A 27,829-nucleotide genomic window follows, 5' to 3' on the forward strand; every position below is an offset into this window, starting at 1 on the left:
TGGCCACTTTGAAAATCTGCCCAACTGATCTTGTCAATAAAATCTGACACAGAAACCATGTGGGGCACAAAAACTGGAAAGAAGTTTATTCATGTCCTTGCTTAAAAAAATTTACATTATTATGATTTATGAGGCTCCTCAGCGATTTCCAAATCATAGGTTTGACAGTTTCCATGAATAAATTGCTGATTTTTACTTTTTCTATATTTTTTTTTAAATCCCAAGTCCTCAGGCCATTAATTTATATGAGAATATCAACCTTTGCTTAAGAAAAAAAAAAAAAAAAAACAAAAACAAACTAAAAGGATTAGGTTTGGGTGTCCAGGCTGGGGGTTATGATTTTTTGAGAGGAGTTTGGGAATGTTGGTTGCACTATATCCCAAATTACATGCAAAACCACAATTACAATTATCTGTGAGCTGGAATTATTGTATCTGCTGCCCAAATTCCTGGGAAAAGGGTTAAATGAGCTCCAGACTTTCTCAAGCTTTGAGAAATGTGCAGAACCATATATGTCTTTGTGCTATGACCAGATTGTCCACTGATTTCTTCTGTATTCTTAGGAAACCAATTGCTGTTGGAGTGCATTGGAAGCAGGAAATTAGGAAAAACGAAATCATGTTAATTCATGCCAGTCTGAAATATTTTTCAGATTTCACATGAACAGAAATAATTTGCGAGCACTACATAAAGAAATTAAGTTTCTAATTTCAAATTTGAGCAGCGCAGGGTTTCCTCTCTGAGCATAAAGTGCACTGCCATGCACAGAGGACTCTCCAAATTTTGTTTTCCTGTGATTGAGAGGTTGCACAGCCCTTGGAAAAGATTCTCACTGGTAGCTGTGGCCTGCCATCAGGCACAGGGACAGCTCTGACACTCAGCATCACCTCATGTGAAGGAAGGGAACTTGTTATCCAAACCTCTGATTAACTGAGAAATTGAGTTAAATTGGGAATTAGTGGAAATGGGGTAAAAGGTTACAAAAGAAAAGGAAAGAGGTAAAGGGGGCATTTATGACTTGGCAAAAAAAGAGGAGTCATTAACTTCTGAGCCAAGCACCTACACTGCCAACAGCAAAGTTCTTTTCCAAGGCCCTTTTTTTATTTGCAAGGTTCATTTCTCAAGCAGAGGGAGAAATCTTGTTTTGGAGTTCCATGGATGAATGTTTGACACCTAAATGAACACCAGCTCAGAGCCTTAGCCAGCAGCACTGCAAATTTTAGCCTCCTTTGTACCACCCCATTATTTTATCTAAAAAATGTAAAAATTGGAAAACAATCCTGGAAAAAAATACTGCCCAAAAGATGTTCAAAATGCAGACACATTAACAAATCCAGAAAAGACAAAAATAAACACTATGTCGTCTCTAAATATAATTCTACCAGACAACTTGCCCTCAAATCCATGACAGTAAAACCAAAAGCTCAAAAACCAGAATGGAGTTTTAAACATAAAGTTGGTTACAATGTGTTTGTATGAATCTTTGATTTTCAAGTTTTTGGTTTTTTTATGGACAACTAAATAATTTCATAAGAAGCACAGACCATCATAGAACTCCCCATATATGCAACATGATAACTTGCTTCTACTGGATGCTTCTTGTGCAAGAAAACCCACTTTCCTAGACTAAAATTTTAATGAGACACAAATTTTATGGAAACCTGGTTTTTATTCTTCCTTCCCAGCTGCCTACAAACTACAGATCTCTGAATGTTAACTTATTGTTAAGAAGAAGAGAGTGCATTTTATTATTTAAAAAGAAAGTCTCAGGCAAATCTACTTGTTAACTCTTCAGAGTTTATTTTTCCCCTGTGAAACTCCTGTGAAGACAAATCTCCAGAGGAAAGGTTTTTCTCTTCTGAGAAAAGCCAAGCATAGCTCCACCAAAAACAAAGAGCTTCCAAGGATTTGCATTGGCCAAGGGTCATCTCCCAGACTATTTTTTTGTTTGTTTGAATATTCTAATTAACTGAAGAAGACAGACCAAAATCTTCAAAAGCTGTGCAATCATGTTTGTGTGTTGTAACAAAAGGCCTGATTTTGATCCCTCTGTAATTCCCCACTGGCTGACCCAGTCAGTACAGAAAACTGATGCAAAACCATCCTGCTCATTTGCATATTTTAGCTTAAAGAGAAAGCACTGCCCGTGGAGCCACATCAGCTTCTGAATCATTGCAGGGAACACAAATTTCTCTCTTAAAACAAAGCACAAGTGACCACAAACAAATGAGGAGAGCTGTGATCTTAGGCCAGTCATTCCTCTTCTCTTCCGGCCCATGTACAAAATCCATCTTCTTCTCACACAGTTCTTTAATGTGCAAGCATGGTTTGATTGTTGGTTTGATTATCATTTTGTTTCTCCTTATATTTGTGCTCAACTGATATTTGGAAAGCTAACTTTCCAGCACCAAAGTAATTCAAAGGGAGAGGAGAGGGAGAGGGAGAGGGAGAGGGAGAGGGAGAGGGAGAGGGAGAGGAGAGGAGAGGAGAGGAGAGGATTCATGATATACTTAATATTGTTGAAAGTTTAGAGGTTACACTTCTGGCCAACCTCTCTTGACTGATATCTGCTCTCTGAAACACCCACATTCCTCCCTCCTCAATCCTGTGTGAATCCAATAAAAAATTCAACTCACCAGCCTTAATGTGAACATCCTGACTCCTGATTTTCCCTGAAGGATTTTCAGCTGTGCAATAGTAAGTGTTATCATGGATTAAGTTATTAAAGCTTGAAGGAGGGAAGGGGAAGATTTGGAGAGTGCCATTGGGGTGGACGTGGCGGATCCCTGGGACATCGTAGATCTCCTCGCCCGTCGCTAGGTACCATCTGAGCGTCACCGGGGGGATCCCCGCTGCTGGACAGGGGACCAGAGTCCCTGTGGTGCTAGCAAACACTACCTCTTGCAGAGATGCATTGACAAAGTAGAGACTGGCGTGTAGCTCTTCACTGAAAACTGTAAAAGACAAGAAGAAAAAAGAACAGACCTTGAAAACCTGAGGAATTTCGGAAGCGCGCGACGCGGTTCGACAGCGACGCCAAGTTAAACGCGACGCCCAGGGAAGGTAATCAAAGCTAATCTGGATGATGATGATTTATTTTATTTTAATAAAATAAATAAATAAAATAATAAAATGTTTCTTGTTTTCAAAGATAATACCGCCAGGTTAAACACAGTAAGTGGTTTGCACCCAAAAGTAAAATGAGAAATCCCTTTTGGTGTTTCGGACACAGATCTGCTCACTTCCGCACTTGCTGAGGCAGCACTCCTCCTACAGCCTGCAAAAATCTATCAGTAGTCTGCCTTTATGAAATTCCAGAGACTAAATTTCTGCCTGGAACACAGGCAGTTTCTGTTAGCATCCCTAAATTTATCATTACAGTCTTCCCAAGGCAAAAATTATTTATAAAGTTATAAAAAGAACTGAGCAAACAGTGAAAAGAAATTCCCATAACTCCTTAATAGTAACACATGTCTGTACTTAATACAGATACAGCTTAGTAAATGCTTTATATCATTTGGCCAAGTCTTTCTAGCAAAGACCTCTATACCCAGGTGCCTATGACAATCTTGGTTCTGCCACCCACGTGACTCCATGGAGTCCCACTCCCAGCCCTAAACTGAAGAATCTGCATCACTGGAAAGAGCCAATATTAGTCGGAGCACAAGATTAACCACTTCTGCCATGGGCTATTCAGCTCTCACTGGAGGGACTGAAGTCTCCAAGTGGTTTAAAAGTCCCCCAACATTTTCTCTGAAGTACCTTCCTAAACTCTGTTGGAGAGCTGATAAGCTTAACACATGATTTTTGTTTTCTGATAAATGGTAGGATAAATTCCAATACTATCAATCTGATTTGCATTTGCATATAGTGCTCACTTGTATTTAAAAGAATGGTCAGTTTTGCTTGACACAAACACAGAGGCTTGAATGTTTCATTATATCATGAATGAAGTGGATTTTGACAGGATTCTCTAAAGCAAGGCTGGTAAGGGGTCAGTTTTTGAAAAGGTGACCCCACTGGAGGACATGAGGCAGATTTCAGGGCAGCCTTCATTTGCACAAGATGGATTCTTTAATCCTGCAGAAAGAACTTGCAATCCCAATGCTAAGCCAGGAACTCTCTTGTCTAACTGCCACTGCATTTTATGATAGTTTGGAACACAAAATAGACAATTTTTTTCTTCTCTTTTTTGATAATTTACAAAGCAACAAGGTGGGAAGGTGTTTATTCTAAATATCAATCAGGAGAGACTCAAAGGAGAGCAAAACTGGCTCTGGGAATCCCTGGAAATTAAAAAAGAGAGACACCTCTCCAATAGGGAAAGATGCCTGGCATGAGGCAGATAAATGAGTGGCGCAGAGAAGGTTGAAAGGCACTTGGAGCTTCAGAAAGAAGAAATTTTAACTCTGGAACTGAGCTCCTGCATTTGGATGAGGCAGGTGCCAGCACAGAATAAATCCCCTGCAAGATAAATTCCACCTAGTGGGTGCAATCCCAAGGGGAACTCAGGCATCTGGAAAGCAAAAATAGGCACAAAAGGACTAAACACAGGAAGAAGCTGAATCCTCATTCAGAAGGAGTGAATAAGATGGTGCCACTTTTACATAATCACATTTCTAATTATAGTTGTACTTTGAAGCAGAGAACACTATTGTTGGTAACATAATAGAGAAGTGGGAAAAAAAAAACAATTTAGCATTGTTCATCTGCTGTACAAGCTTTTCTCTGCAAATACAAATGAAACAATCAACGGGGCATTTAAATTTCCATTGGCCAACAAGAGAATCACGTGGAAGTAATAAACACAGTTCACATTTGCCAGCTTTTATTGTGCTGTGCTGCTTCTTAGCAGATATTCAAGCAAATCCAGTAGATTTCCTGGCCAAGAACAAAGAGGTAAATACCAAATTATGAATGCCATAAAAATAGAGCATATCAGAACTCTGTTTGACACTTCCATAGAATGTAACTTCCACACCAAACACAGCACAGCTGAACTAGAGACTCACACTAGCAGCACATAACAATGAATTTTTCCAGCTGCTTTGTATCCCCTGTAGAAGCTTTCCCTACTTTTGACAAACTTTGCATCCATCAGCCAGTATAATAGTGCTTCATTTTAACCCAGCATCTGCTGCACATTCATCCTAATGGCAGCCACAAACACACCAAGATCCCTGGAAAATAATCACAGTGCTGTGATACACACACTTATACACAGTGCTGACAGCCCAGATGCTTTTTGTGGTGGAATTCACTGTGTAAGCCACGTTGGAGACATCCAATGACAAAAATGGGATTTCAGAAGCTTTTATTAAAAAGATATTTCTCCTGAACATTCTGTAGGAAGAAAGGGATTAGCTGAATGACAGAAAAAGTGATTTATTGAAACATAATTGAAGCTGAGACAAGTCAAAGATGATGTGTAATTAATTATATGTTACTTAATGACAGAATATGAGCCAACTAAACACTGTGTTTTTCAGAAAGGAGAAGCAGCTCAGATTAAGAGTTGCAAGGGAGAGTGGTCAGGGAAACTGATGAAAGTTATGGAAATAAAACAGCAAAGAGAAATACCTGAAGAATGGGAAAAAAAATAAAAGGCAATCATAGAAGAGAAAATAACATCCAAGGCTGAACTGAAAACTCTTGCAGCTGAGTGACTGCACTTGGCCTGGACAGAGATCACATCATTTCACAGTGTAAGGGAAGAAAAGGAAGAAAAGATTTTTCCTTAATGAGGGTTATTTATTACCAAACCAATAATTCTGGAGGGAAACAAGAGGAAGGCTGCACCTCAGGAATGAAAAGGTGACAAACAATCTGCACCTGCAAGCACTTTGGGGCAGGAAGGCAGAGATTTGTGTCCTTGGTTGAGTGGATAAAGGAGAACATCAACAGTTTATCGGATCAAAGGACAAGAAGCACTTCTGGATTCTAAGGCTCAATAGATGCCAGGATCTCACTCCTGCAAGAATGAGGAGAGAGGTATGGGGGAGGGAAAAATAGAGGGGAGAGAGGGAGGGAGATGGGAGGTGGATAAATGTTTTGCAAGTTCAATCAGTATTCCTTACTCTCAAGTATGTGAAGCGATAAGGGGAACTGACAAAGCATTACAGCCAAGGAAATTCATCCTGATTTTCAGGGGAGACAGGGCTGCTGCGCTTAGCAAAGTGCTGAATACATCAGCCAGATGCAAAATTTCTGTTGGCACTTGAGAGATCTCTTTTCAGCTTAAATGATTCTTTACAAGCTGCTCTGTGGGGCTGTGAGCTGATCTCCCCCAGCCAGGGACACTGAGCACTGAGAGCCAGGCTGGGCAGGTGGAACCAGGATGGACACACAGCCAGGAACATTTAGGCTGGGTTTGGCATTTCCAACACCTGTAGCTGTTGGCACAGCTGAGAATGGAGTAATTTTTTTGTTTTTACAGAGGTGGCCTTTTCTCTCAGGCAGGTCACTCCTCCAGGTCTGAGCATGATGAGCACTGAAGGCCTTCTACAAGGACCTGGCCAATACCTCCTGTGATATTCCTGTTAAGGCTTCACAAAGTAAACCAGGCTGAAACTGCTGTTTCTCAATCCTCCTGTTTCCTGGGCAGAAAGGTGTGACATCAAGGTGTGAGAGAGAAAATCCTACATTTAAATGACAGCACTGCATCCATCCAGCTTGGGCTTGCCCCATGTGGGCTCTGCTGACAAGGAGGGATCAGCACCAACAAAGAGATAAGAAATGCAAAAGCCATGAAACCATCTGTCCTCTTCCCATCTGTGGAAACCCAGGGCACAGGGAATATTTCTCTGTCTGCTCTGGGATGCCCTAACCCCCAGGGCAGCACTGACTCTGACCCTCATCCATGGAGAAAGTTTCCTAAACTTCAAGATAGACCAGAATCCACAAAAGTGTGAAATAGATTATAGAGAGCAGTGCAGGTGTATCACTTGGTGAGAAATTGAGGTTTTGTGGTTTTTAGTATGCTGTGGATGGAAGCAAGATGGAGGGCACAGGGTGTCATCCTGGGTTTCTTCTTCATGCTTCTTCTTCCTCCTTCTCCATGGGTTTGGGTGGTATTTTGTAATTGGGCAGAAAAGTCCCCATTGCAGCCCTTTGGGATCAGTTACTGGGGTAAAAGGGAAAATAATCCAGGTGTCAGTTCTTCATTGGATAGTTCAGTCTTAAAAGCCCTTGGAACAAGAGATTGTTGCCATTTTGTGCCTTCTAATGAAAAGCTGCAGAACTCACAGCAGTGAGACTGTTTTACTGATAAGAAATAATAAACACCTGAATGTGAACATGAAACACCATCTCAAGTGCCTTCAATCCAGACCCAGAGAAACCCACAACTGGTACCACCACACCCTTCCTCCACAATATTTCCCCTTCACTTTGTTTCAGCTCCAAGAACCTTTACCCTAAAGATGCCAAAAGTGAAAATTTTCCTGCAGCTTTCATGGAACAAAAGAAATTTTTGTATCTGTTCAACTCAGTGGCAGAATGCAATGCTGAGCCTCAGTGCTGTACATAATTCCTTTTTATCATGTGCTCTTTCATCTTTTAGTAAGTTTAAATAACACTTGTGTGACTTTGAAGTTGTTTTCTTGGGCCTCATGTTCTCCCAATGCTCTCTTCCCCTATTCTGCAATTGGCCATTTGAAGCCCCATTTTTCTCTTCAGCTCTTGGAAGAACTGAAATCCTTTTGGTTGAGAGGCCATTCACCACACTCAAAAATATGAATAAAATGTCTCTGAACAATTAATTGATACTTATATTTAATTCACCTTCTGTACCCTTTTCAAGGACTAAATGCTGTTCCTGTAATGTCTTTGCAAGTGGAAAGTTTGGTTTTAAATGAATAACAATTTCAAACTAAGGGAAAAATTATTTCTCATCCATTTGATTAATCAAATCCAGCATGAAATATTTATATAGATAAATTAAAAGATATGAATCAAAGTGAAAGTCTGGAGCCAAGAGACCACTGAGATTATTTAGATAAAATAAAAATCAAAACAGAAAAGATAAATTATGCAATTAAGCAGTTGACTGCACTCCTGCACTACAGCAAGATTGTAGAAACAGCCTGAACTGTGTTACAGTGGAACTTCAGGTTTGCCACAGCTTTGGATATCAATGTTCCCTCTCTTTTTCTGTTTAATGATGTTGTGATTGAGGAACTGGGCAACAACCAAGTTTTCTTTCAGATTTATTGGATATATATGTGCCACCTTCAATAGTAATTTTTTTAAATACAGCTGTCTAAACACAAGAAACATAGAAGCAAACCCAAGGAATATAATAAAAATAGAAAGATAAAGGAAAGAAATGACAGTATTTAATAAAGTCTCAGCTCCTAGTGCTGAATTGGAATGGCAGACACCTGGGATTCCTTTTTACCATGATGGGACAGCACATTCCAGAAAAACTTTTGCCAACAGATGCCAAGCAGGATGAGACACATTCCCTTAAGAGGTTTAAGGACTAAGAACTTGTGTAATCTTATCAGCTCATCAAGCTGTAGTTGAACTTTAAGAAAAACAATAAAATATCAATGTCCTACATGCCTTCTGGAAGAAGCCTTTTCCTTCAGAAAATCCAAAAATAGGGGTTTTTTTAAAGTTCTTTTGGTTTGGGGGTTTGTTTTGGTTTTTTGGTTTGGTTTTTCAAAATTTTATTTTGTTTTGGTGCAGGAGGTGGCGCCTAAAAATATTTAGTAAAATCAGGGCAAAGAAAGGACAAAGATCTCAGAATATCCTGAGTTGGAAAGGACCCTCAAGGACCATCAAGTCCAACTCCTGGCTCTGCACAGGATCATCCCCAAGAGCCACACCAGATGTTCCCTTTCATCCCCAAAAGAGGACAGGGAAGAGATTAAATAACAGAGATTGTTTGGCAAAATGGAAGAAGAAGGTGGCAAGACAGGTGGGAGTCAGAAGGATGTTAAGACTCAAGGAACTCCTCAGGATTTCACATCTCTGCTATCAGCCACACAGCTCCTTTTTCACTGCCCTGAAATCAGGGTAAAAGCCGGCAAGAAAACATCATTGTGACCACAGTCATTAAAAGCATATGCCTGTGAGGTAGACACCTAGAGAGAAGAAAAGACCCAATTATGGCAAAACCATTGAAAACATTTTTAAAGTGAGAATTTAAGCCTCATTTTTCATATGGTCAGCGAAAAGTATTGAAGTCCTCCCTAACAGAGGAAAATAAAATATTGATTTTTCACTGTAAATACAAATATCTTGTAAGACAATTTAGTGGAATTAATCTAAAAAGCAGACAAAAAAAAAAAATAAACCCAAGCCAACTTTTGTAGGAAAATGGCTGAAGCCATCTAAACAACAAATTATATTTAAGGAAACTGAATTACCAGGATCACACTACAGGTTAATTACCCTGTTGACATCCAAACAATACAGTATACTAAGATAATCTTTTTTGCATAAACACACACACACACACAGAACTGATAAATGAAACATTTCTGAATGCACTGCTGTGCCTTTCAAAGCAGTAGAAACATTACAAATGCAATCACAAATATGCTGATTACTCATTGCAGAGCACAGGGAGGGAGAGAGAGCCTGGGTGGGTGGGAGGGTGCAATGCTGATGGGCTGTGTCACTATTTAGGATGATTTTTAATTTTTTTTTCAAGATTCTATAATGGATCACCATGAATGAGATTTTAAAAGAGAGATTTAAGAAAAAAAAAAGAGGCTAAATTGGCCTTTTTTCCTGCAATACGTCTTCCCTTGATGAACTGGAAAAAAAACCCGCTCATTTGAAAAGAATCAAAACCTGATTAGACACTTACAAACAAGAATGTTATTATCACTACTCAATTATCCAGTAACAGGCTATGCAAAGTGACCTAGAGAAATTACTGCAGCTATTGTGGAAAGATCAGAGTGATGAGGCATTACAATAATCCATCTGTGATCGTGTCTCCCTCTAGGGGTTTTATCTAATGACTAGCACACAAGGTTGATAAATATTATAAATTTTATTAGAGCAAGGGGAAAGCAAATGTACTTTTACAACTTTGGCTTTGATTCTGACTCTGGACAGGGATTTCTTTTGCTCCTCTGAATGGATAGGGATTGAACATTCCTCATTGTTGGAGGGGATGGAGGGTAAAACAGCTCACAGGAGGAGTAAGTTTCAGGTGAAAGCAGAATAAGTAACTTCAAGAACTTCAACAATAAAGATTCTCTGACCAGACTCCAAAATAAATCTTATTAAAAAGGAATTAATAAAATGAAGAGTGAAAGCAGCCCTAAAGAAGAATTATGAGAGAATGCTAAAACCAAAATAGCTTTAACATGGAAAACAAAATTAAATCAATTGCCTAAAATTATCTGATATTAAAAATAAAATTAGCAAAGAGATGAAGATATTAAGGTAATACAATTACAAAAACACCAGTTAAGCACCACCACCCACAACAGATTTAAGTCAAGTCAACAAAGGAGAGCACAATTCTCCCACAGTATAAAATCTCAAAATACTGAACTATTTCCCATATTATGTGTTGTGTAAGGGTAGCCAATACTTTAGGGCTCAACAATATAAATTTGCTGGAAGTCCACCAAAAAACCCAACAAAAATGATGGTTTTTTTCAAATTGCTACTCTGATTCAATGTGCCAGTGCTCAACCTTTTATTCCAAAGGGTTTCTCATTTGAATCAGTTTCAAAATCAGAACCACTAATGAGGATAATTAAGTATGCGGTTGGTTTTGCCCACAAATAATAATCGCTATGGAATAAAAGCACTCAGCATTGCATTATCATTCTCAGAGGACAGAAACTTCCATTAAATCAAAGCAGGCTTCCACAATTAAAAGAAAAGGTTCTCAGGTGAGACCATAAAAAGAAGCAGAACGAACTCACAGGGCAGGGAGAGAAGTTTGGGTTTTGGTGGAGTGCACAATGCAATAAATGCAAGTGATGGGAGATTTTAATCAGCTAGAAAGGAATAATTTGTGGTTAAAAAATACCAACCAAAAAAAACAAACTAAAAAAACCCATATAATTGTCAATCTATGGGCAAAAACTATGCATCTGTGCTTCTTGAACCTAAAAACTCAATTCCACTCATTCCTATCATAAGGAACAGACAGCAAGAACGCCAAAATCAATGGGACAGAAATTAGAGAAGAGACTTAGATTTATTTTTCTCTCAAAAATATTTTATGAGAAAGAAATAAAGATAATTAGATGCGTCTTAGGTTTTTGAAAAATGGAATTAATCCATATTTGCATAGATCCTTTTAACTGGTTTATAAAATTATCACTTTTTCCATAAGCAGAGCCATTATTTTTAGGGCTTTATTGCCTGAGATTTAACAGGTTTCAATTTGGGGCTCGTCTTTAAAACGCTGCAATTGACCTAATGCTTCTGAGAAAGCCCTGATGGCCACCAACCTCACATCCTAATGGGACCAACATGGTATTACAAATAAACAGCAAAGCTGAGCATAGTTTTATTAGACCTGTCCAGGAAGGAGAAAAATTAGAAAAAAAAAATCTCTTCCACACAAAAATGAAAGAAAAATAAATCTAAATTTTCAGTGAAAATAATTAAATGTCAGAAGGACGCATGGACAAATTCCATGAGGGTTGTTTTAGAGAGGAGCAGTCAGCTCCATTTTGAGTATCACAGTCTGGTGACTTCTCTGTCACCTTTCCCACATCCCAGAGGAAGACTCTGCCAATCATGCAAGCCATGAAGGTTCTTTCATTTGGATGCAGGGAACAGACAGGACATCCCTTTGGGAGACAGGACTCATCCTTTGGGTTTTCATGTGGGTGAGCTCTCCTTGTGGTGAGTGAGTGAACCCCACTGCCAGAGTGAACCTCCCAGCAGAGCAATCCTGCCAAAGACCCAGCTAGGAAAATGAGGAAGGAGAAAAACCCCAAAATGTCAAGGGATTTTTTTAAACCTCAACCTCTCATCTCCATTATTCCACACCACTGTCATTCCTGAATGCCTACAAAAGAGAAATCAGCTAAATAGCTTCAAACTGAAAGAAAGTAGATTTAAATGAGATTTTAGGAGGGAATTCTTTGCTGTGAGGGTGGGGAGCCCATGGCACAGGGTGCCCAGAGATGCTGTGGCTGCCCCTGGATCCCTGGAAGAGTTCAAAGCCAGGTTGGACAAGGTTTGGAGCAACCTGGGACAGTGGGAGGTGTCCCTGCCCATGACAGAGGGGTGGAATGAGATGAGCTTTTAGTTCCCTTCCAACCCAAAGCATTCTATGGTTCCATTTTACAATGAAGATGAGAAGCAGTATTATAAATTGGTTACTGCTCATATTTTTTCCTAAACTTCTTTCAATATCACCATGATGTACTGATTATTGTTTACATATCACTAAATTAAAGGAAAAGAAAATGCTCTGGCCTTCATGGCCATCCATCCATCCTAAGCCATTCCATGATTCCATAATGCTACTTTTGCCCTCAGGAAGCCTGCAGGAGTTCTCAGTATAATGATGGCAAGTTCAACACGCTCCTGCATCTACAACCTGGATGCAAATGTTGTTGTCACAGCTGGAAATGGACTGCCTTAAAAGTTTCTGTAAATCCAAAATGGGGCTGAACATACACCAAAGAAAGCTCTGTTCCAAAGCTCTGAGAGGAGAGAAGGAGAAAGGAAAGCAGAGGGGGAGATCTGGATGATGCCTGGTTGTGTCTCACTCCTCCCATACACTGAGCCACTTTAGGGGAAAAAGTGTTTTTCTTGGATGCATTGAGGGGAAATAATATTGCCCCAAGGGAAAGGTAAGAATGGAGGTTTGGGGTTTGGCTGAGCCTGCACAGCCTCTACCCAGACACCATCGGGGAGCTCCTCCAGAAAGGACAAGCAGGAGGATCTGAAATATTCTGGCAGCCACAGGCATTTAAATACAAAACACAAGGTTTTACTGTAAGAAATCACACAAACACTGATAAATACACTGGGTGTTGAAAGAAAATGCAGGGAGAATTAGGTGAGAGCTTTGGTGGCACAGTATTCCCAACACTGACACCCATTTAGGTACCACATTATGTAGTCCCTGCTAAAGGGAAATGCAAAACCTGCCCATTATGGGAATAATAAGCAGAGCAACCTTTGTAGCACATCCTGAAAAACAGAGTTTTTCCAGAATTTGCTAAAGAGATGAGTAGCACTGAACTCTACTGGATTTCCAGTTAGGAAATGTTGAACTGTAGTCTTAACAGTCCAAATTCACCACCAGCACATCAAGGACAAAATTTAATATTTGTGTGATGCATTTCTTGCATCAAACTTCATATGATATTTTCATATAAGAGCATTTCCATTCTGAAAGTGTTAAGTTTACTGTCCCCCACTTCCCCACCATGATTCTACTTTCATTTCAAAGTTGACTGCAGGTGATTTATGCAAGAACAAATCCTCATTCCCCAAATCTGCAGCAGAGCAAGAGGTCAGGGTACATGAAAATGCAGGAATGGAAGAAATTCCTGAGTCACAGGCAAGAAAACACACACCCCTGAACATTAATCTGAAGGGAGAGAACATGCAGGATCTAGAAATGTGGATTAGAAATCCCTCCAGGACCACAGATCCACCTGGCATTTGGATTTCCTTGCTTGGTGGGGCCTCTCAAGCCTCTGCAGAGCACGCAGCACGTCTCAAACATTTTGCTGCACTAAAATCCCTGCTGGATTTTTCCAGCTGTGGGGACAAGCCCTGGGTGTGAGTGAATTCCTTGTGACAGCCTGCCTGTCATGTCACCAGGGCTGGCTGGGGCTGAGTCACAGCAGCAGAACCAGGGCAGCCCTTCCCCTGCTCCAAAGCCAGCACCAGCCCAGGAGTGAAGAGGGCACAGCTGCCTGGCTCACCCAGGGGATGGCTCTCAGTGAACATCCAAAAAATAAAAAGGAGAGAGGAAGGAAAAGAAGGACAGACCCACAAAACCCTCATAGCAATTGCTTCTGTTCAGCACAAGCATCCAGCAGCAACAGATGTGAGTAGTCTCACTGCTACAGAGCAAACAGAAGTTGTATAGAGTTGCTGTTTTAATGATGAAATTGCTGATGGGCTCTGAAAGTGATTTAGCTCTATTAATCATGAAAATTAAGCCAGGACTGACAGAAGCAGAGAGTAACTCACATAATACATACCACATACTCACATACTACAGCAAAACAAGGTAGAATAGAATATTCCAACATAATTTAAGCGTACATAGAATAGAAGGACATGCAGTGACAGAACAAGAAGAAATGGCCTTTAGCTGAAACAATTTAGAGTTAGGTTAAATATTGGGAAGAAATCCTTTTCTATGAGGGTGGGCAGGCCCTGACAGAAGTTTCCCAGAGCAGCTGTGGCTGCCCCTGGATCCCTGGCAGTGCCCAAGGCCAGGTTGGACACTGGGGCTTGGAGCAGCCTGGGACAATGGGAGGTGTTCCTGTGCATGGCAGGGGGATGGAATGAGATGAGATTTTAGTTCCCTTCCAACCCAAACCATTCCATGGTTCCATTTTACAATGAAGATGAGAAGCAGCATTATAACTTGGTTACTGCTCATATTTTTTCCTAAACTTCTTTCAAGATCACCATGATGTACGGATTTTTGTTTGCATCTCACTAAATTAAAGGAAAAGAAAATGCCCTAGCATTCATGGCTATTTTTGCAGAAGACTAGAGCTGTGACAAGCTACTGCAATCTTAATTAAAAAGAATACCAAAAAAGCAAGATTTTTCACTTTACCCACCACTTGAAGGGGAAAGAAAAAGAGGATTAAAAAAAAAGGGTAGGTGCAAAACAAGTCTTCAGGATTTAATTTTGTTTCTTAACAAAACCAACAGACAGACAACTTATGGAATGATCACTGCCTTAACAACTGCAATCTGGTATTCTCTTTGTCTTGGGTTTACTGTATAATTCATACAACATAGCATACATTGAAAAAAGTATATTATTAGTATTATAAAATAGTATATTTCTATTTTTTAAAGTATATTAATAGTATTATAAAATAGACACAGCCCATGAGGAATTTATTTTCCTCAATGGGAGACAAGATCTCAGGAATTTGGGTTTTGCTGGATGAGGAAAGTTTTAAGTAGAAATTCAACATACCTCAAATAAATTAAAACAACATCACTCAATATTAATATCACATCTAAAATGGAGGGGAGACACTACCAATGGAAAAATAAGTTATCCAAGAGTATTTTAACATTCTGAATGTTCCCAAGATAACATTCAGTTTGGAAATGGCACATTTAGCATGTTAATCAGTTGAGGAACAGAAATAATATGAAAATATGATTAAAATGGTCCAGGATGAATCTATAACACAGATTTACTTATTATATACTCTTGACAAAATACAACACTAACTTGCCTTGAAGGCCTTTTTGTTCACCTGAAAAATAAGCACACAACTTGCTGAGCTGTTACTTGGAAAATCCTGGTTTCCATTTGCTCCCCCTATCAGGATTTCTGTGTCACATCAAAGCAGTCCCAAGCCTCAAAGAGCAACAGCAAAAACCAGCATTAATTGAACTTAATTGAAATTTGAACATTTAGATCTCTGTGACAACTTGAGCTTGGGCCATTCCTGTGTTTTCCCATAGTTTTTAAAAAAAGAATATATCACTGAAGTGCAATGAAAATGAAGCCCTTGCACCTTCTTGCAGCCAAGGAAGGTATTTCTGGTGTCAGTTCAGCCTAAACAAACCTTTTCCCTTCCAGTTTGCCTTGGGAACATTTTACAAAGACCAAGCCTCAACAGTAACTGCACAAACTCATTTATTTTGTTATCACTTTTGGGAGAAGGATGACAACGTTCAACATAAATCTTAGTGAAAGGAAAAAGAATTCTTCAGTGTTCAGGGTTTTTTTGTTTTTTTTGTTTTTTTTAATAAATCACCTTTTCTTTTGTGTAACAGTAGAATAGGGTGTTATTCCAAATGTCCAAGTACCCATCACCTGTGCTCCAGCAGAGGCTGATAAAGGATGTTTAGGGAAGGGCTGTCACAATCCCTTCCTAGTGGTGACAGCTAATTTTAAGCCCAGTATCACACAAATAACTGGAATTACCTCTGCTGTTTGCAGTGCTCTGCACTCATTTCCTTCCCCAATTGCCATTTTATTCCCCATTATTGCATGATCTTTGTAACTCTTTGCAGCTCTACTTCTGTGCATTTTGGGGTTTCTTGAACAGTGTTCCATCAGAAGATTTTAATATTTATAACCTTCCTCAGTTCATTTATGTCACCAACCCGTGAACCAGCACAGATCACTGACAGGGCTTTTTCTCCAGCAGGAAAATCAATTATATGTTTCCTATTTCTTTCCTAGCCTGTCATTAATCTACATGAGGACCTCTCTTACCCCATGGCATCTTTCTTCTTGATATGCTTGATATGACATTTTGATGAACTTGTTTTAAAGACCTAGTTATGTTATTCTGACTCCATTCTCCTTGCCTACCTGCTTCGATTCCCTCAAAGAAAAAAAAATCTGTAATAATATGCCAAGCACAACTTTTCTTTTCTAAATCTGTCAGATTTCTTTCCCCAGTGTATTGCATTTATTTATGTGTTTTAAAAACTTTGTTCTTTAATGCCTGGTAACTTAGAGTTCTCTACCTCAGCCCTTTAAGACAACAAAAACCTGTGACATTAAGAACCCAAAATAAAATAACAAGAACACATCTGATGCATGGCATTTTCAGAAGTTTAAAAAGCTATTTTAAATTAATTTTCTAGCATCAGTTCCTTAGGGATTGAGATGCTTTGTCCCAGATGCCCATTTTCAAACACTTGGGTTATTTGGGCATTTTCTAGGTTCACTATCTTTCACCTTCACTTTTTTGTCCAAGCCTGCAGGATTTAACATGGTTTTACATCAAGATTTCAGCCCTGGAAGACAAATTCTCACCAATTACATGAGAATTTCTCACCAATTATTCCTACACTTGTCAAATCCCCCAATCTTTAAGTTTGAAACCATCCATTTTGTATCACATCCCAACTTACCTTTAAATATTTCCTTTTCCTTCTGTAAGTCTTACTCCTTCTTTCCAACACTAATTTTTTTTAACTCATTTTTTGGGGCTGGGCAGATGTTAAAGGATCCTACAAGAAAAGGCTGAGCAGAGAGGTCCTAAAATTCAACCTTTTCTGGAAACAACCTGTTTGAAGCAAGTTTTTCTGTGTTTGCTGGTACCTCTTGGAATATATATATTGAATATAAATATCTTATAAATATATATAAATATATAAATATAGCAAATACATAAATAGTTATATTTATATCAATATATGTCATATAAATAAATTATAAATATATATTGAAATATAAATATTTCCTGTGTTGCTGGTACCTCTTGGGATGTTCCAGCTGCATCTCCTGTGCTAAACCAAGACAAAAATCACCTTCCCTGGGGGCTCCAAACCAAAACATCCACCTTTCACCTCTCATCTTCATGAGCCAACTCTACCAAGCTGAAAATCCACCTTTTTCATTCATCAGTCACACTAAACCATAATATTTAAGGCTTAATACAATCACTGTATTTGGCAAAATAGTTTCTCCCACACACACTTCTGCTCCTAATCAGAGATAATTAAGTATGTGCATCATACAAATTGACAGCCATGTAGATTGTGAAGCAGAGTTTAAAGTGTAAATAATGATGAGATAAAAGGGATCTTTTGAGCAAAATCAAAGTATCAAGTAGTCATTATGTGTAATCACTATTACAATTTAATGACATTTGTGCTGGAGTAGGAATATGAACGGGAATTAAAGTGTCTCATATATATCACTATTTTTTTTTTCTTTTTAACTCTGTGTTGGTTCCAAATGGTTACCAAAAGATCAGACTTTGCTTGAGTCTTTAGCAGGTAATTCTGCTGCAAACACAGAACCCAATCCAGCTTCAGTGGCCTGGATGTGAGACATGAGGAGGTCATGCTGTGTGTGGGGCAAAAATCCTAATATTTATCCTTTTAATCTTGCTTTAAGTGTTAAATATCAATATTTAGACTAGAAAGCCACGATTGGAGGCTGCTACCTCATGACACACACAAATCTATAGCTAAGATACAGAGGTAACCTCAAATAGATGTGACAGTGACACACAAACCTGACTAAAGGGGTAAAGGGAAGGCAGAGGAAGGAGAATAAGATTCCTTTGCTCCCATGAAATTGATAAGCAGCAAATCATGAGAGAGCAGAAGCAAGAGAGAAAAAAATCTATCTGCTTTCAAATTTCCTATGTATTTGTAAATACTTTAATTTTATGACCAGTTCAAAGGTCAGTTCTGTCCAGCAGTCAGTTCTGTCCATCATCAGGACAGCAGGTTGGCAAACATCATTGTCTTGCACAGGTTTTTGATAGAGGTGTTTCTATTTCTAACATTTCTCAGTGGATCAAGTCCCAAATGTGGCCTCACTGATATTTCAATGCATAGTTGAAAATGTAACATGAGAGGAACAAACTAAATAAAACAGAAGGCCAGGAGCACTCAGTGGCAAAAAAATACTGATTTTCAAATGTTATTTCACCCACAAGGACACAAAGGACACACCAATCAAATAAAAGACCTTATGTAATCTGTAGAAATATCAGATTGTGCAGCAGCACCAGTTGAGTTCAGGGCATAGACTGATACCAAGGTATCCCTAGGGCCTCTTTGCATTTCCTAATACAGAACTTGATCTAGCAGAGAAATTGTGGGGATTTGTCCAGCAATATTTTTTCATCTTTCCATGTCTTCCTTTCTTCACTCAGATTTTTAAGAAAGGTATTTGGCTTTATTGATTATCATCACCCTGAGCCATTTCCATTCATTAACTAGCTGAAAATAAAAAACCCAATACAATAGCTGATTGGTAAAATCCCTCTTGGGTTGTTCTAAGGTTTCTGGCTTTAAAATAAAATAATTTTTACAAATATGCCATGCAACCAAACCATCCCATCCCCTATACAATTCACATCTAGATTTGTCCCATTAAAAACACTCTGAACATTTTGGGTTGTTTTATTATTCTGTAGTGAAACCAAATACTTGGCTTAAGCCTGTGCCTATTTTTAATGGCCTGTTTTAACTCTCTCATTGATCTGTTGTCATGTTTAATCAAGACAACAACAAAAAAAAAAAAGGGTAGCAAGTAGGGTAAGCTTCAAGTACTGCACATTTAATTACATCAAGGATTTGCTGGGGAGGATGGGCACAAATTGACCTTTGTATCAGGTTTCATGAGCTTAGGTGTTCTTTTTAGACTCCCAGAATATCAGCCTTGAAAATGGGAAAATGAAGTGGTTCTGTGTTTGAATTAAACAAAAGGCCACTGTAAGGAGCAGTCTGCAGAAGGACCATGGTAGCAAGAAGGTATTTTTAGGTTTTTCTAGTCCATCACTCACCAGCACAGCACCTCCCCATGCTGAGCAAGGTGCAGACAAATATCAGAGCTGTTTTTCACATCATTTAAAAGAAGAATGCCCCAGCAGTGAGGTGTGGGGACACAGGGCGTGTGACACTGGGCAGGCTGAGAACGGGGCCATGGGAACATCCCTGGATTCACAAAGCCAAGGGAAGAGATGGGGAGAGACTTTTTACAAGGGATGGAAGGACAGGAGAAGGGGAAATGGCTTCAGACTGAGAGTAGGTTAAGATTGGATATTGGGAATGAGGAATTGTTCCCTGGCAGGGTGGGGAGGGGCTGGGATGGAATTCCCAGAGCAGCTGTGACTGCCCCTGGATCCCTGGCAGTGCCCAAGGCCAGGTTGGACATTGGGGCTGGAGCAGTCTGGGACAGTGGGAGGTGTCCCTGCCATGGCAGGGGTGGCACTGGATGGGCTTTGAGGTCCTTTCCAACCCAAACCATTCTGTGATTCCATTATGTAGAAACCTGATGCTCTTGTTGTTCAGCTGATATAACATGTTCAACAGGGAATTTAAAACAGTCTAAAAATCTAAGTTACTTCTCCTTAAGAAGACTGGAAATTACTTCTTTCTTCCATATTCCTTGGGATCCTTGCTCTGTGCATATCACTCACTAATAACAAATGCAATTGATCTGGTGGGAGAAGAAACAAGCCAATTATGACACACAGATCACAAGCACTGCATCAAGCTGTCTTTTAACTGTTAAAAGCATAATTAGTTTCTGCCTCTTAAAAATACACAAAATATCAGATGAGTCCTAGAAGTGCTTAGGGGATGGTGAGTCCCATTTTGTATTTCCCAGCAGCCTATGCTCAGATGATGTCATATTGTCTCAATCTGAAATGTTAAATTTGGAGAACAGACCTTACATGCAAGTAACTAAAAATGATCAGAAACAAAACAGCCCAGATTTCCCAGGGAGGCCTGTGCAAGCAGAAATAACTCTCTGCACTATCTCTATTTGGTTGATATCCAAGTACAATTTTATATTTAACAATAATATTGGTATTGTTTATAGATTAAATTTGGATTTAGCAAAACACAGGTAACACTCATGACAAAAAATAAGAGTTTATGGGGATTCCAGAATGATAATAAACCAACACATTCAGTAACTGCATTCTGACTTTCTGAAAACCTTATGTGTGATAACTTTCATTAGAATAGTGAGATGATTCATTAACATGTCAAGTACAAGAACAATAAAAGAGAAATAAATATATGAAACAGCCTTAATCTCAGCTGGTTTGCTGTAGATCTCATTATGAAAGAAAACATATGTTTACAGAATATTTTTCAGAAAGAGCAGTATTTATTACAATTGCAAATGCACGTTTTAGTCCCATAAGGGGATGAAAACCTACTCAGACATCATAACAGTCTGCAGCAGAGACCAGAAAGTTCCCTCAGAAGAAGCAGAGAGGGAGAGAAACCATCTAAGAGGAAAGAATACTCAGAAGCAACACCATTGTCAGGTCTACATGAAGTATCTGGGGCTGGTGGAAAGGAGGGGAATGGAAGCAGATGGGAAAAACCTGTAAGAATTATATGATTATTTACTGGAAGGACTAAGGCATCTGCAAACTCCACTGGGGGCACTGCCCTTTTTGCCAGGGAATGCACCTCTGGTCATGCAACAGGATCTGCAACCACTGAGCCATCCTGCTACCACAAAAACAGATTTAAAGCCTGCTTTGCAATGCCTGCACTGGATTAGTGCCGGATTTCAGGGGCAGCTTTGCTGCAGGAAGATCAGTCCCTGCTTGGCCACCACTCTCCATCCCACCTGTGCTGGCAGGGGCCAAGTGACAAAGAGCACCAGGCACCACAGGCTGGGCACCCTCAGGAATTCAAAGGTGTCTGAGAGATGATGCAACACAAAACTCCGTTTTCCTGCCGGAAGCAAGACTCATCACACAGGGTTTGCCCACATTGCCAAGAATCTCAAGGTCCTTTTGTGGACCCTGTGAGCACCAGACACAATAGGCTGGGCACTCTGAGGAATTCAAAGGTGTCTGAGAGGTAATGTGACACAAAACTCCATTTTCCTGCCTGAAGCAGGGCTGAGCACACAGGGCTTGCACAAACTGCTGAGGAACCTCGAGGTCCCTTTTTGGGCCCTGTGAGCAGAGGTGACACAAACATTGGTAGCTGAAAACCAGGCACTCCATGAGCGAGGCTTCTCAGGATGAGCACAAAGAGCTGGCAGGAAAAGAGGGAGAAGTAAAGAGTCTTGAAGCACATTTTCAGTTCCTGCCTTTTGAAGGCCCTGTAAACATCATCCTAATGCAAATGCAGCATTACCCATTTGATGCATTCCAAACTTGAGCTCAGATTCCTTTGTGCTTTTACAATGTAGAGTCAACCTAAACTAACAATTTTCACACAAAAGCATTGTTACTTTGAAGAAATACCTAATGCTGTTAAGAAAGACACGATTGTTAAAAAAAATCACCCTATTTTTTACAAATAGCTCATTCTTAAAGGATGTGCATTGTCTACATGGAACATCCACTTTAATTTATACACAGCTGACACTAAAATGCCTTGTTATTGTTGAATTCCCTTCCTGAGTACACATAAACACCCACTTCTTCCTGGTCTTAACATTTCACTGAAAAGAACTTCCTCACTCCTCTTTGGCATAATGAAGGGAAAAGACTTTGAAATCAAATGAGGGGAAGAAAATAATAAGGCTACACACATTAGGCTTTTCCTAACTTTAACAGCAGTTAGGCACAGAAATGATCTGCTCAGGGAGGGAACTGAGGGACTGTCATTAGACCTCTTAAGAATATGATCAGTGCAAAACTCAAGGGACCAGCACCACAAGATGGAATGTGGGGGGACAGAAGAATAAAAAAGGTGAATTTTTTAAAACGGGTAAAAGGAAAAGCCATCTTGGTCTAATTAAAGAACTGATTAAAATGACACTGGAAAGCAGAATCTAGGCCCAGCACCTAAAATATAAACCAGCAGTTTTCTCAGGCTATAGGGAAGAAACAAAATAAAAAGCCAAAGCACTGAAGCACACCTGGTGTTAAAGACAGAAAGCAGCAGCTATTTTTATGTTTCTAAATGCCCTTAATGCATTTTCTAGTGGTTCATATTCTAGCAGTATGCTTCTTGTGCACTGTACTTCAAGTGACTCCACTCAAATAATAAGGTCTTTGAAGTGACCTTGTGAAAGTCTTCCCTTGGAAATGCACAGATAGAAATGAACTTTAAAGGTCAGCCTTAGAGGGGAGAGAAAAAAGATCTGGTTTCCAGGCTGCAGCATATGTGTGCAGGTAAGGGGTGGCTGCTTTGCTTGCAAATGAGAACTGTAAGGTGGAAGCAGACAGATTTTCATTTTAGTTCAGGAAATCAAAATTAAAAATTCTAACAGACTACTACTACTAGGTTTGGATAGAACCTACTGGCAGTGCACTTTGTAGCCAAATCAGCCATTTAGAGGTTTAATGAGGGGACACAAAAGCATCTCCTCTCTCAAGACCTGCATCCTGCCCTACACAGCATCACTGGAGGAGACACCAAACCCTGCCCAGCTTTTCCCCAGGCAAAAGGGATCATTCCCACAGACCAGGAGAGGTTAGCAGAGCAAACACACAGCTTTTCTCCTGCTGGCCACAGGCTGTGAGCCAGGCAGAGGTGCTTTTCAAGTGGGGTCACCACCGGCACAGCGAGCGGGGAAAGGAGAGAATCTGTGGCCTCCTCACAACTTCCCAATCCAGCACCACATCCGTCCTCCTCTCAAATGTCATTGGCCCAATTGAGGAGAAAAATAATTAGTTTCACTCTACTTCCTGCTAATTACAGAGTGTATAATCTGCCAAACGATGTACACGCTTGTGTTGGCTGTGGCCTGCTGCCTCCCCCTGCTAGCACAGGCAGCGAATGGCTTACCAGTGACAGCTGGCAAAGCAGCCTCTGGGAATAAAACATTTTAGCACTTCATAAATTTCTAACAAGGTTTCAAATTGCTTCAGTTTCCCTCCTCTCAGCTCTGTCAGCCTAGCAAAGGAGCTGGGGTGGGGGGAAGAAAGTGGGGGGGGGGGGAGGTGAACACTAATTAAATCGGCAGCAGAAAAGTGCAACTTGTAAGATAGTTCATTATTTTTAATAAGCAGCAATTAGACCCCAACTCTGAGGAAAGTTGGATGCTTCCTGCAATGCACTGGCAGCAGGGGAAGCTGAAATACATCCTTCTGCCTCAAATTCTCAACGTAGGAACAAGTAAAGCACTTCAAAGTGCAGCTGCATGACATGATAAAACTTAATGGAAGGTGACACAATGCACTGAAAACTCGGAGGGAACATGCAGCATGGTTGGCATTAATGTTAGGGTTTCATATCATCTCAGATAACAAATGGTTTCCAAATCCCCCCATGAAGCTGCCATCAGGATAAAAAGCTGTCTTATCATTATTACTATTGATTAGACAACATACCACATTACACTGGATCTGACATCCTGACCACAGGAATATGCCTGGAATAAAAATAATAGGATGCAAACAGCTATTGATCATATTTATAGCAGGCTCCCTCACAGGTGTAAGTCAGCAACTCTCCACTCAGCATGAACAGACAAAACACAGGGACTGATTTAGAGACCAAACATCCCAGAAAAATATCAAATATTTGTGCATTTGACATAACAGAAGTGTTGTAAAACATAGAGATTTTACAGAGGACTGTAGGAAAGACTTAAGTAGAAATAGATACTTGGTGAAAACAGGACAAATGTGTTTAATAGGAAATAAACAGCATAGTAGAATAACAGTGTCATGTTGTTAGAGCTACACTTCTTTTGCCAAAATTGACCTTTATTTTGTTTTCATTTTAGTAGTAGTTCAAACCAAAAGGCAGTAACTGAACAGATTTATTCTTTTTCATTATATTTAGCTGTGAAAGGTCAGAATTGTGCTAGATTCGACAATAAAAAGAGGCAGAAAGATACCAAATCTGGGCTGTGTCACTATCTGAGAGTCCTTCAGTGAAGTGCAAAATCCTTCAGGAGGGAATTAAGACAAAAAAGAATACACAAACCCAAACAAATGCGCAGCAGCACAGGTATTTTACAAGAAGAAAGAATTTGTCATCAGGACCAGGGTTTGATTTGTCCTCTTTCCAGGAGAATCTCTACCCACAGATATCTTCCAGATAAAGATATTCACCTGGAAACATGTTTACTTTTAAGTGAAAGCTGAATGTCTACAGAAAAAGCCTGTCAAACATTTGGGCACCTTCTTTTGACTAAGGGCCTTATTCATCCCAGTATTTAATTGCAAGATCAGCTTTAGGAATCCCAAAACCTTTCCCCAGAGACCAAGGAGGACTTTGGTAGAAGCGGATGAGATCAGGGAATACATAAAAGAACAAGATTTACATAAATCCATGGGTCCTGGTGAAGTGTTTAATGTTTCTTCTGTAAATGAAATTCGCCTCCTATTTCTTAACCCCGACGTTCTCCCACAAAAAGTAATCAAATTTTGCTTCCTCATGTCCAATATTTAATTTACTGTGTTATAAAGAGCTCAAAATGCAGCTGTTTTCATTCTCTTGCTGCTTCATCAGGAGGCAGGAGGGATCATAAGCTCAGAGGAAACAGGGAAAAAGATGAAAGAAGAGGAAGAAAGGGAAGGAAAGAAGAGGAAAAATGGGCTGGAGGGAGATAAAAATGAAAGCAGGGCAAGAGAAGAGCTGATGAAGATGAATACAGCATTTCTATCAGAACTTAATTCTAGAAGAGAACAGAATTCCAGACTCAGGCCAACAGAACTAAATCCAGAATCTTTACTTCACTGTCATTTCTCAAGCACAAACCTAAATCTTCTCAAAAAACAAAGCCAAGACCACCACCAAGCACAGCCCCAATGCCTTGCTGGGAAAATGAGTTGCAAATGTATTTTAAACCAATTTTTGTTCATCTTACCCAAGTGACTGCTCAAGCAATAATTCTGGAGACATTCAGTGCTGCTGGGATGGAGAACTGGCTGCTGCTCCTTATGTTTGTGGCCATGGAATTCTGAGCAAAGGAGGTGCCACTCCTCTCAGCCACAGCACCAAAAGTGCCAGTCAGCAACATTCAAGCAAGAAATAAAATACATTTAAAACAAATAAATGAATCTTAGGGGGAAAATAAGTATAAAAGTGTGTTCAGGAAATAAATCTTCTGTGTTATTTAACAATGAAAGAGGCAATAACAACTTTTAAAATGACCTCTTCTTCTCCCCAAATTAGAGTGTAAAGGCAAAATGTTATTTTTTTTCTCAAGATAAAAAAAGAATCATACAGAACAATTTTGTTCTGACAAGTAAAAAAAATAAGTTTTGTATTAAAGATGGCACAATGGATCCTGCTAGCTTTATTCTGAAAGCACATGTGAGTTCACCTGCACTAATTTTCATTGCACCTTTAAAATTGTTGTTATAAAAAAAATTTGCAACTTTATTGAATATGTTGTTGAATCAGAATTTCATCAAAATGATTTTTCCTTATAAAAACAGTTTTGACATGTTACACCTGGAGTCTCAGTAGAAAATACAATTAAGAGAAGAAAGTGGCAGTCTGTTGGCTGGGGAAGAAAAAAATGAAGATTTTTAGGTTTGCTTTTATAAGCATGGGAAACCCAGAAACTTCTCCTCATGTGGGATGCCCTTGGCCAGGGATGTGGGTCTGGTTTTGCAGATCCCATGGGGAGGCTGAAGGATCTCTGTAGCAAGATTTGGATGCAGCTGCCCACACTGAAACCTCCCCAGTGTTATTTGTGTGTTACAGAGCCAGGAACCCTCACCCCCATCCCTGTGCACCCCAGATTCCCTATTTTGGGGGCCTCTCACCTTATCTGTAACATGTGATGCCTTCTCTCCTTACTAAAATGAGCAGGTATGCAAATTTGTGATATCATTCTTTCAGCCTATAGATTTTCCCCTTGTAGCAACTTTTCTCTAGAGAGTTTTTCCTCTCTCTGTTTGAACCAACATCCCTTTTTGCAAGTAAGAAGTCACCAGCCAAAGTTCACCTTTACCTAAATTCTCCTACAGCAGGATAAGGTCACAAAAAACCAATTTCTGGGTCAGTCCAAAGCTTTTTTTTTTTTTTTTTTTTTATCCTGGAGCACATGCTGCTCCTAATCCCTGCTCTCATTACAGCCAACAACACATCCATAGGCTTAAATAACCTGCATTGCATAATTGGAGGGACACTGTCCTGATAACTTCCTGCAGCAGCACATGGCCACTAAAAATGAGCAGCACACATCACCTCACCACCAGAGCAAATTAAACAGCAGCACAAATGTGTAATGGGCAATATTTTGTCTAGCAGGGACAGAATAAAAATATAATTGTGTCACCCTCTTGCCTAATCCTCCCAGGACAAGGCACAATCTCCTGCAGAGCCTGAATGCACGGGGGTGACCCGAGCCTGGCAGTGCTCCCACAGCAAGTTTGACTTTCATCTTTGACAGGCTGAGCAGATTAATGGGTCTGGCCGGGAGCTGCCTGGCTGCTGATGCTGCCTGCATGGGTATTCTGAGTGTCTCCCCACCCTGCATCCCCTCTTCACCCCTTTATCCTCCTCTCCCAAATGGAGAATTGGGATGGTGTTCACAGGGGTCTGAGGATGAGGGAAGAGACAAGGATCTGACTCCATGTTTCAGGAGGTTTGATTTATTACTTTATGATATATATTATATTAAAATTATACTAAAAGTATAGAAGAAAGGATTTCATCAGAAGGCTAGCTAAGAATAGAATAGGAAAGAATGATAGCAAAGGTTTGTGGCTCGGAGAGAGAGTCCAAGCCAGCTGACTGTGATTGGCCATTAATTAGAAACAACCACATGAGACCAATCACAGATGCACCTGTTGCATTCCACAGCAGCAGATAATCGTTGTTTACATTTTGTTCCTGAGGCCTCCCAGCTTCTCAGGAGAAAAAACCCTAGGGAAAGGATTTTTCAGAAAATGCAATAGCTACAGAGAATGGCTGGGCTGGCACTGGCATAAAGCTCTGAGCTGGCCAAAGGACATGTGGCACCTGAGCTCCCAGCTCAAGTTCTATGTCTCTAAATTGAATTTCTGTCCAGATGTGGAAACAGCAGTGCAGGGAAGCAGTCTCATGCTGGTTTTATGTGCAAACCCCAGTTGCTTTGCTGTCCTGGCTTTGCTCCACTTGTCCTTCGCCCCGCCCTGCCAGAAGTTCCTCTTCACTGCATAATGTTGTATTCCATCTGGTTTTTATTGCCCATAATAACCTTTTAATTCCTTGACCTTTCCTTAACCCAAATTTTCCAGATCCCAAATCTAATTTCTTACAAATCATTAGCAAAGAAAAATCAGAGTGCATCCCCATCAAAAATACTGACAGATCTCAC

The 27,829-nt window shown here is 39.9% G+C and overlaps 1 protein-coding gene across 3 annotated transcripts in view; it reads right to left on the reverse strand.

The window, feature by feature from the left end:
- Positions 1-27,829, reverse strand: part of DSCAM (DS cell adhesion molecule) — a 487,286-nt gene that overhangs the window by 418,626 nt on the left and 40,831 nt on the right. For all 3 annotated transcript variants that reach the window (XM_074534053.1, XM_074534061.1, XM_074534069.1), the window contains exon 2: positions 2,637-2,954. In XM_074534053.1, the coding sequence (XP_074390154.1) occupies positions 2,637-2,954 (318 nt within the window). The remainder of the gene's footprint in view (positions 1-2,636; positions 2,955-27,829) is intronic.

The sequence above is a fragment of the Zonotrichia albicollis genome, chromosome 2 (genome assembly GCF_047830755.1).
Source record: "Zonotrichia albicollis isolate bZonAlb1 chromosome 2, bZonAlb1.hap1, whole genome shotgun sequence".
NCBI lineage: Eukaryota > Metazoa > Chordata > Aves > Passeriformes > Passerellidae > Zonotrichia > Zonotrichia albicollis.